This window comes from Trifolium pratense, linkage group LG6 (assembly GCF_020283565.1).
Source record: "Trifolium pratense cultivar HEN17-A07 linkage group LG6, ARS_RC_1.1, whole genome shotgun sequence".
Taxonomy (NCBI): Eukaryota; Viridiplantae; Streptophyta; class Magnoliopsida; order Fabales; family Fabaceae; genus Trifolium; species Trifolium pratense.
Genome location: NC_060064.1, coordinates 36,963,612 through 36,974,229, shown reverse-complemented (window position 1 = coordinate 36,974,229; position 10,618 = coordinate 36,963,612). Strand labels below are relative to the sequence as shown.

At 32.7% G+C, this 10,618-nt stretch overlaps 2 protein-coding genes across 2 annotated transcripts; one reads left to right on the top strand and one right to left on the bottom strand.

Moving 5' to 3' along the window:
* Positions 1–3,246: 3,246 nt before the first annotated feature.
* On the top strand, positions 3,247–3,642 carry LOC123889468 (dolichyl-diphosphooligosaccharide--protein glycosyltransferase subunit 4A). Its single transcript, XM_045938811.1, has one exon. The coding sequence runs from the start codon at positions 3,247–3,249 to the stop codon at positions 3,358–3,360; it is 114 nt and encodes a 37-aa protein (XP_045794767.1). The 3' UTR covers positions 3,361–3,642.
* A 253-nt stretch (positions 3,643–3,895) lies between these two features.
* LOC123889467 lies at positions 3,896–9,050 on the bottom strand. Its single transcript, XM_045938810.1, has 3 exons — positions 8,210–9,050; positions 5,855–6,022; positions 3,896–5,759 (listed from the first exon to the last, which is right to left on the bottom strand). The coding sequence occupies exons 1-3, from the start codon at positions 8,756–8,758 to the stop codon at positions 4,041–4,043; spliced, it is 2,436 nt and encodes an 811-aa protein (XP_045794766.1). The 5' UTR covers positions 8,759–9,050; the 3' UTR covers positions 3,896–4,040.
* Between the last annotated feature and the right edge of the window lie 1,568 nt (positions 9,051–10,618).

The window sequence follows — 10,618 nt, the reverse complement described above, 5'->3', positions numbered from 1 at the left end:
AAACAAAATCTTATATCATATGAATCTCTACATAACAGTTGGTGAATGTTATGAATCTCGTTAGCAAAAGTATGAAAATGTGAAACTCCATCTCCAATCAACGAAACTGCTTGTAACGAGTCAGAATAGCCATGATCTCGACATATAACACACTCGACAATGTCGCCGCACCATAGAAGCATTTTAGAAAAGCTCCCAAACTGTTGCAAATGAGCCCTCAAAAGTCAGCTGCTTGTAACGAACCCAACATACTCTCATCAACATTTAAACAAACCGTACCTTCAGCCAGGGTACTATAATTACTTAAAATCACCTAGTTTTGATCTCTCCCTCGGATTTACTTAAAAATAATTATGTAATTTATTACTAAATAAATATAGCATACGAAGTAACGACATCGAAATTGATTATTTAAATTTAATTAATTAAATTATGAGAATGAATAAATTTGATGTTGAAACTCAAGTTTTTAAGCTTTACTATTTTGTCTAAAATAAAAAGTAGAAAAACTCTAATTAAGGCATTATTATTTTTTGGAAATTATAAAAAAAAAATCTAAAATAGTCTAGTGGCTAAAAAATCTGTCTTACAATTTTACTCCCTCTATTGCAAAATGTAAGTCACTTTGGTCGAATTACAGAAATTAAGAATGTAATTAATGTTGTATGAAAAAAAAGAAATTATGAGTTAGTTTACAAAATTGTACTTCATTAATGGTATAGGAAAGATAAATTGAAGGAGAATCTTAATATGTGCATATATGGCACATGTTAAGGTAATAAAAATAGAAATTATGTTTTAAAATTTGTGCATTTTAACTTTTCAAGCATTAAATGTCTTGTATCATTAAATGTTAAATTTCTATATTAAGATACTTTACCATGTGCCTTATATGCACATGTTAACAAGACCCTAAATTGAATGATTGAAAGAAGAGAGAATAATAAATAATTAGGGGTATAATATGAAAAATAACATTAAATGTTTCATTGGTAACGTAAAGTGACTTATAATTTAGTACAAATTTTTTTCTCAAATGACTTATATTTTGGAACGAAGAGAATATTTTTCTTTGGCACATAAAATAAAGATTTGGATCACCTCCTTTTTATTCTTTGTAATTTAACAACTTTTAAATTAAGAAAAAATGAAAGAAAACATAAGGAAAAATTGGTGAGAATCCAAACTCATAAAATAGCTCTTGCAACGTGCAAGGTGCAATTATAACTGCTCAAAAAAAAAAAGACTTAATTAGTAAAATGGTCCCTTAAAGATATTTTTGATTTTAGATTGGTCTCTTAAAGAAAAAAAATGTCCAAATAGATCCCTTAAAGAAAAAAAAGTCTGAATAGGTCCCTTAAAGACATCTCCGTTAATCAGATTAACGGAGATGTCTTTAAGGGACCTATTCGGACCAATCTGAAATCAAAAATGTAACCATTTTACTAATTAAGGAAAAAAAAATTATAAACTTGTGAGGGGTAAAATGGTCAACCAATTGAAGACTCGTGTACTTGTTATTTGCATCAGAAAAGTTTGTAAGGTAGACAGAGTGGACCTTAGGAAGCAACTACAACACCAGTCGCCAGAGTGAAGAGTAACAGAAGAGACATCCATTTCCACCGCGTTACAAAGGTATCACCGCCAGATCGTTCCCCAATTTCAGTTTTCAATTATCATTAATAGTTTAATTTTAAATTTCGCTATGTTCTACATCACAATTTCATAGATGCAACACGTTTTTTACTTTATATGCTTTTATGAGTTTTCAGATCGGAGATTTTTCGTTTCGATTGTGTGTTTATATATTAATTCTTTGATCTTCTGATAATTGTTGGATCGTAATGAAATTGAAGCATCTGATTACTCTTCTGAACGATCTGTTTTGATTTTTCAATTGTAAAAGGATTGAAGATTTGATTAGGAATAGGAACTTTGTATTTATAATAATGAGAAAATAAATGTTACAATTGATAGTTAAGTTTTAAATTGTGGACAAATTCTGAATATGCAGCTGTAAATACAATCACGATGTGGTTGCAGATGATTTGAAAACGTTTACTATATTATTACTATCACAATTGCGATTAGTGAACAATTTTAGTTCATGATAGGAGCTTTGAAGCACAGGATACAACGAGGACACTTACACATCGACACCGATAATAATTAGTGAAAATAACATAGTTCAGTGTAATCACTATGTAATCATGTGTCGGTATCATATTGGTGTCTGACATCGAATCACATTCGAAACTGGAACACGATTAATCTGAGGAGTGTTTGTGCTTCATAGGATAGGAGTTTTGAGAAATGCTATTCACAACCTCTTTGTCAAACGCCCAATAACACAGGCTCGCTCTGCTTTGCCACGTCGCCCATTTAAAAAAACTAGTTATTGGTTACCGGTTCAGCAAGTTGAATCTTTTTTTAACACTTATTATAAATTAAAAGAAAAATAAGTAAGGGAAATTAAACATCAAGCACCCAAAATCTTTCATTACCAACACCACCGCTTCAATTAAAAAGAACAGATTGGAATTGAAAAGACCATCGCCTATCTCCCTCCTCAAAACTCCATGGTAGCCACACATTCACAGGCCTTTTTCATGGGCCTGCACAGAGAGTTTTCATCCGGAAGAAGATGTGCAAACAATGACACTGAATCGGCAACGACAGAGGATTATATATCCTCCCAGCTCTCACTTTCACCTTTTGTTTTATGTATTTCTCTGTTCCCACTGATTTTTGGGTTATAGTTGTGAGGATGGAGAAGAGTGGTTAAACTGCTTAAGGTTGATTTTGTTGGTTCAGGCTTCGATGATTATGGTGATAGGTTGAAGTTGGTATTTCAGAGGCCTCTGATGATATTAGTAGCAGGAAGATGGAGGATGAAGAGTGTGGGGGTGATTGAATGGTGGTGTTGGTAATGAAAGGTTTTGGGTGTTTTTATTTTTAATAAGTGTTAAAAGAGACTTAACTTGCTGAGCCTGTAGCCGGTAAATAGCATTTTAAAATAGGCGACGTGGCATAGCAAGATGAGCGTGTGTTACTCCGCGTGTGATAAAGCATTTGCACATAGCCTTTCTCTAGGAGGTTTAGCTAGTTGATTCTTGTACCCTTTTTGTTCCGCATTTGAATTTGTGGTCTTGATGGTTTTGGTATGCTTAATTGTCATGGCAAATCAATTTTGTGATATCACAAACCAGATTACTTATGGATTTTTTTATTACCATGATGTTACAGATGATTGATGATAATGATCTGGGTTTCTTTGCCAATTTTCTTGGCGTCTTCATCTTTGTGCTGGTGATAGCATACCACTATGTCGTGGCTGACCCAAAGTATGAAGGAAACTAGGAAATTTTTGAAGTTGAAGATGTAATTTTTTTATGCTGTAGACTGAGATGCTTTGCAAATGGAATTTAATGTGATAGAATTATGAACTTCAGTTTGGGAATATTAATGTTAGCTTGGTACTAAAACTTCTATAAACATCGAAGGAGCACAACTTTTTTATTTTTGTTATACTTGTGTGTGCTTGCATTAGCTATGCTTTGTGGTCAAGGAACTTTTATGTTATACTTGTGTGTGCTTGCATAAGCTAATGAAAAGAATGACTTAATGTTAGAAGGTTTACTAGATTATGCTCCTATTGGAATTGGGAAAAGGAAACTTGGGCATTTACTTGATCATATTCGCAATTTATAGATGTGCTACTATACCTTTGTGCAATCATAATGTGAGTAATATAGTATTGTATCTTTTTTCTTTGGAGTTTCTAAATAGAACTTTTGCCCTTTATTGACTTTAATATCACATGCATATATCATTTGTTAAGTTCAAGCTATAAGATATCACTAAAATGTTTACCATGGATGCTACTTGACGCGCATTAAAAAATAAGGTAATTTATTTCGTTTAGAGTTGGTTGATACAAACGTCAGTTTATAGAGTTGGATCACTTTCTCTTCTCAATTTTATGATTTTATACAAGATACTATGTACATGTTTTTGGTTAACTTGTAAATCTAAGCCTCTTACTGGGATCTTTTTTGGATGAAGTTTGTTTGACTTGAGGGGTTCTCCCACATAAGTAGTTCTTTTATTTCACCCCCAATCTTCATTGTTTCTCTCATCAAGCTACTGGTGCAGAATCCCAGGCAGCTGTAATGAAAAAGCATTTGAACTTTAAGCATCTCCTCATCTTTGTCAGTATAAGTCTTGTTAGCAATTTCCTCTAGATGTTGGAGGAAAGAGTTTGTAATGCTATCAACCTCATCATCTCTGCTTAAGATGCTAAATGCGTCTGCATTGGGATATTCTTGTGACTCGAGATCTTGAGGAACATTTTGGTTCTTCAACTCATTTTCAAGTTTCTTAATAGACTTGATCCTTGTTATCTCTTCCAGACTTTTCAATATGGGGTTAACTTTGTTCTTAAAAATCTTCACATTCTCGTTCCCTCGACCTTGGATGTCCATCCAACTTACTCCATCTTTCTGTGCCAATTGTGTGACATGCTCCATTGAGTATGCCACAAAAAGCAAGAGATCTACCATCCTTGATAGAGATCTCAGCATATTGCTGTAGCATGCAGTATGAAATGGAACGAACCAGAAATTTGGCTCCACCTCAGCTTCGGCTGTAAACTCTTTTAACTGGCACACAAGAGATTTAAGCTTCTTCTGTTCTTCTCTCAGTGCTTGATAACTTGAAGATGGCATATCTCTTTCGCTTTCGCTGGGGGTAATCATGGCAATTTGCTTAATGCAATCTTGAAGCGTGCTCAAGGTTTGAGAAAGTTTTGATTTTGCTAGAGTTGCAGCTCTTGAGGGACTTAATATAATCTCTACAATGATGAAGCAAGTGAGTCCTATTGTAGCTTCGGCCATTCTAGCAATTCCAAACTGAGTCGGGGTACTATAGTTCTTCCTACCAAGGATCAACAAAGCCCCTATAACTGTCGAAATTGCTCCAGATTCACCATACATTTTACTATGCCTGAGAAAAGAAGCGAACATGACCCATGGTATAAGAGCTAAGAACCTTAAATCCATATATTTTTGGGAAATTTTTTGGAAAATGAAGCTACAAATGATCCCGTAGATTGATCCTATAGCTGTTCCTTGTCCTCGTGCATTTGCAACTGCGAATGTTGGTTGTCGTCCCGTCACAAAACTGATTGCAATTGTGAGTCCTGACCAATATGCATTGTCCCTGTCATATAACAGACCAAACAACACAGCAAAGCCCAATGACAGAGAGGACTTGAATGCAAAGACCAAGCTTTGGTTGCTCGGAATCAAGTTCATCAAAAGCTGTCTTATCCTGTTGAAGCACCACTCGGAATCATCGCTTTTCTGAGCTTTCTTCTGCACATGGTCAGTTTTCTTCGAAATAGACAAGTCATCTAGGAGAAGCTGCACACAATATAAAAAGAACGAGGTTGGGAGATGTTTGTAGGCTATGGAATGGTATTTGTCGAAAATATCTTGTTTCATTTCTTGAGTTGTGGTTGCATCAAAAGGAACAAAGCACTCAGCTTGTTGATCTAATTTTTGACTGATCTGTCCTCTGCAATTATGCAGAACACCTTTGAGCTCTTCATCAATGACACCAACAGGAAAAGAAATGCCACTCGACAGAGCGATGTTCATCCCTCTAATTGGTATATCCAAATCTTGCAGTTTCTCTTCTGGGTCATTGCAACTGGAGTTGGAAATTATTGTTTGAGGTCGTTCCCAATGCATACCATCCTGTTTAGTTAAAAAAACAAATATTTATTAGTTTTTTTGCATCTGCTAGAAAATTAAATAATTGAATACCATGATTTAGGCTTTGGTTAACTTACCAGTGTAGTTGTGATATTGTTGAGGAGATTGGTTCCTGTTGTGGAGAGGTACTTGGCTTGAGTTATAAAACCAACAGCAGTTGAGTTGTCTGAGGCAGAGATGGCTTCTATATTGCAATTTAATCTCTCAGATGTATTCTCAGAGTATAATTGGTAGAATTTCCTAGCCTGAAAGCAAGACAATGTGCAAAGTGTGTTTTTGTCAGCTTGGATGAATGAAATCAATAATTACAACAATTTACATTTTTACTAATAGCTTTATTATGTTTTATTTTATTTTATTTTATTTTATTTTGAGTTCTTAGCATCTTGTTGAGGGATAAACAGAAATGAGGTTAATCTAAAACAAGCATTGATTTCTTTCCTATTCGTTCAGATTCCTATGTTGTTCTTCAACCTGTTGTCCATTGGGTTAAACCTTGGCCAAGTTCGTTACCACAAGCACATGCTTGGAGACAATCGCATGGAAACAAAGGTTGTTGCTAATCAATAATAAAAAAAAGAGATTTTATCTACTATGCACAAGTAAATAGTTTAAATCATTCACAAGTGTGTTTTTAACTATTAAATTAAAGTAATTAATAGGTCTTATCATATCTCATTTGGTTGGCATAATAAAAAAAGAGACTTTGCCTAATATGCACAAGTAAATTTGGATGGCCATTTTTTGGTATAAAATTTGGTTGTGATAGTAACATAACATGTTAAGATATTTTTTGTTACTTTCCAGTCAAAAAGACAAAGATTTTTCTTACTGGCATCAAACTATGATGTAAAGTTGTCAAACGTATACAGAATGCTTCGATGAGATCAGTGAAACAAATTGACATTAGTAATTGGTTTGTTTCATCCGTTGATTAATTTGTTTCTTATTACGAATTATGATGCTAAATGATGAACATAATAAACAAAATGTCTTTCTCTTCATGCACATCTACACAACCACTTGGTGACAAATTGGCTAAGCTTGCACTGTCTTATGAAAATGCTTTATTTGTTAAGCGTTACTCTCTTTCTAGTCTCTATCTACCTACTCACATAGCCACATATATACACTGTCTTTGATCCAAAAAAATATATACTACACTTTATTAAGTTTTTTAATATCTTTTTTAATAAAATATGTCAATTCAACTGTTGGATTATATATTGTCTTAATGATTATGTAAGTAAATGTAAACTTGTACATGATTCATAGATTCATTTTAATGATTAATAACTTGGTTAATTTCATATTTTACAAAAAAATATAGAAGTTATATAGTACGTTAAATGGAACCAAGTTGACAAATGAATGATATAGTGACATCATAATACAGCTTGAGTTTACAACTTTCATCTATTCTTTTCTCAAAAATATCATAGTGTTGAGTTGGACTTCCACTTTGGAATTAAGGATTCCTGGAGTTTTGGAAGTATATATTAAACCAAAATATGTTGCTATTGTCACATTTTGAAAGCATCATAAGGATTAATTATATCGATCATAACGAGAGAGATTGTGGTCAACAAGTATATAAAACTACTCTAGAAAAAGCAATAACAATAATCTTAAGAATATTTTTTAATTGTCATAATTGACTACCAATTTTTTCATAAAAACTGCATCTGTATCTTCTTTTCTAATGAGAATATCCTTTTTTTTTTTTAACACGGAGAATATCCTATTTATTCTAAATTTTGAATACATTATTCATGCTCCATGTATTGAACACATAAGGAAGAAGCAACCCATATAATTAATATAGATTAAAATAAAAGCATTTTTCATATAAATATTTTTGAGATTATTTTTTAGAGATCTTTTAAAAAAAATGTATAAACTATGGTTAAAAAAACATTCAAGTTAAAATCTATGCATGTAAAAATAGTTTTTCATTAATACACTTGAAATAACATAAATACCATAAACTATATATTTTCCTCTCATACTAAAAATGATTTTTTCTTAAAAACTAATCAAAATAACTATTTCATTTTCAACGTAAAAAATCATTTTTATTGAAAAACTTATACACAAACATAATTGAAATAAATAAAATGATTTTTAAAAAACCTAAAACAAACAAACTCTTAATTGAACAACTTTTCGCAACAACTTTCATGTAATCATTTTTGTTGTTGTGTAAATTGGATATTATCCGCACACAACCGTACGTAAAGATTAATCTCTCAAGTTAAACCAGACCATAATGATCCGAAAAGCTCTCCCTCGACATTTTTAAAGGTAACTCAAGAATTTTCGTTAAGTTAGAATGGAAGAGACCTGAATCATCTCATTTAAGCTTTCTTGCATTCTAAATTCAATATCTATCTAGCATGATTTTTACAAGATTAAAAAGAAGTTTAACTTACCTCATTGTAAGCAAATCGAGGATAAGGTAGCAACATGGCCAAAACAGAAGCTATAGCTCCAAGTGCAGTGGAACAAGCCACATAAATTGATTGTCTAGCCACTCCTTCTTGAGCACCATGTAGAACTGTACTTACATAAACAATCACAAGTTGTCCATATGCAATCCTTTTAGTTAACAAGTGTGTTGATCCCGGCAGCGCGACAAAAAACGCACCGGTAGCCACGGCCAGTGCAGCCATATAATCGCCTAAGTGACCACCCGGTCTTATAACTTGTAAGCTAAGTAGAGAAAAAACCATAACTTGAATGATTGCCAATAAAACATGCCAACAACCTCTAATAGTGTCACCAAGTGTTGCATCGGACACTATAAGAATTGTTGTCACATAAGCAATAGATGGAAATTTAATGTAATGTCTTATAGGTTGAGGGCTATATAGAGCAGTGCAACCAACTATGCTGCATGCTAAGAATGTCCTTAGAGCCGAGCCCAGACGAGTTCGACTTAGCTCTGTTCTTGTTTTAGCAATTGTTGATGTTTGTGACATATTGAAGAAGTTGATAATTTTATGCACAACAACAAAATTAATTATGATCACTTGAAGTTTGGAATTATATATATAGTAGTAACTTGAGGAGAGTGTGTGTTTCTTGTTTTAATTTTGTATTTTTCTAATAAATGATAGAAAGCAACATGTAACATTTAACATTTTATATAAAAAATATTGTCCGGCCTTGTGAGTTTACTTTTGGACATGGTAGGTAATTAGACATAATTCTCTAGTGGAAAAAAGTTCTTAATAGTTATGCCAAAAGAATTTTAAAAAAGTGCACAAGATTGGTCAATAGTTAATGTGTCCATTTCATAAATAAGCTAAAAAGTTAATGTGTCTAAGGATGTGAAGTCTACTCTTGCTTTATGTAGTGCACTTACATGTCTAATTTTTTTTTGTCTAAAATTTGTTATATTCAATCAAAAAGTTATAAATGATGGAATGATATGAGAATGTATAAGTCACTGTTGTGTGGCTTAAATATTTCAAGTTACTTTCCAAAGAAGCTTGTAGCCTATAATTCTAATTTACTTTTTGGACCTATACCTTTATTTGTTATTGTAAAACATTCTTATTATTGTTCTGAACATAGAGTTTGAGAATGACTCAATGATGGTAGATGAGTAGAAGAAATGTTCAGTGAATGTGGAGGTCGAAATTCGAGATAAATATGACTGTAATAGAGGGGGTGAATCTATAAACACTCAAATGTCTAAGTCAGTATAAGTTTGACGTGAAAACTAGATTAGATTGAAACATACATATTAAATTTGTGTGACCATATTTATAATAGGCTACAAATGTGGCATTAGACCGATTGGACGTGACATTGAACTTGACTCGGTCCAAAACAATTACCCTTCCCAAGCACTAGAAACCCCACAAAGCCTTCAAATTTAATCTGAAAAATGTAATTATCTTTGATTAATTTGTATTATAATTAATTTTATCTTAAGCCTCTATTTTACTATAAGTGATAAATCACTTTAGCACAAACACTTTAGAGAAACATTAACCTAAAATACACAGATAACTTAACTGGCCAATGTGGAATTAGTCTGACTACTATATATTTCAGTAAAAAAATACAGTTGGCTTATGTGTGGTGTGGAATCCAAACTGGAAGCAAATAACTGAGCCACAAACTCAACAATTTGCTGATCATGATGTTCTAAATTCTAATACAAGGCTAGGAATTGATCGACCAAAAATCACACATACACTTCGTACCTATCTTGACTTTCTCCACCTATCCTTTCTATATCTATTTATTATTTATTGTTTTGATACACATACACTTCTTTATTATATAATCTTAGATACAAATACTAGCCATATGTTCTCTTCTTGCATATATGCATTGATTACTTTGTCCTCCATTTGTTGTTATTAGAACTGTGCAAGTGTATATCTAGAAATTAATTAGTACATTTCATATTATGGTACGTGGAACTTCCTGGCCATATTGCAAGAACACCAAATTCTCATATAATTATAAATAATAATAATTGTAGCATAGACACTTTAGATTGAATGTTTTCATTGTTCGATGCGTGTTATAGACACATGATCCGGATTTAGTGTTGTCAAATAATAACGCGATTTTACGTAGTAATCAATCGAGATTGTTGATTTGAGACCGGATGATTCATATTTAAAATACAGTCTTATTAAGCAAAATGATCCCAGACGTCGATTAGAGATCGAACGGTCAAGATCAATTACAGCACCTTGTTGTAACTGTGGGAAATATGATCTCAAATTCAATGCCTTAAAGTTTGGTGATTGTTCTTCCTCTCCTGTGTTGCTCAAACAAACAAAATAAACTACCGGAAAATATCTTATATTGTAGGA

Excerpts from the sequence above, each read along its gene's own strand:
- LOC123889467 (XM_045938810.1), bottom strand. The coding sequence starts at position 8,758 with ATGTCACAAACATCAACAATTGCTAAAACAAGAACAGAGCTAAGTCGA. Across the intron at positions 6,023-8,209 it reads CTCGATTTGCTTACAATGAG|GCTAGGAAATTCTACCAATT; the intron begins GTAAGTTAAACT and ends TCTTGCTTTCAG. Across the intron at positions 5,760-5,854 it reads ACAATATCACAACTACACTG|GATGGTATGCATTGGGAACG; the intron begins GTAAGTTAACCA and ends TTAACTAAACAG.
- LOC123889468 (XM_045938811.1), top strand. The coding sequence starts at position 3,247 with ATGATTGATGATAATGATCTGGGTTTCTTTGCCAATTTTCTTGGCGTC.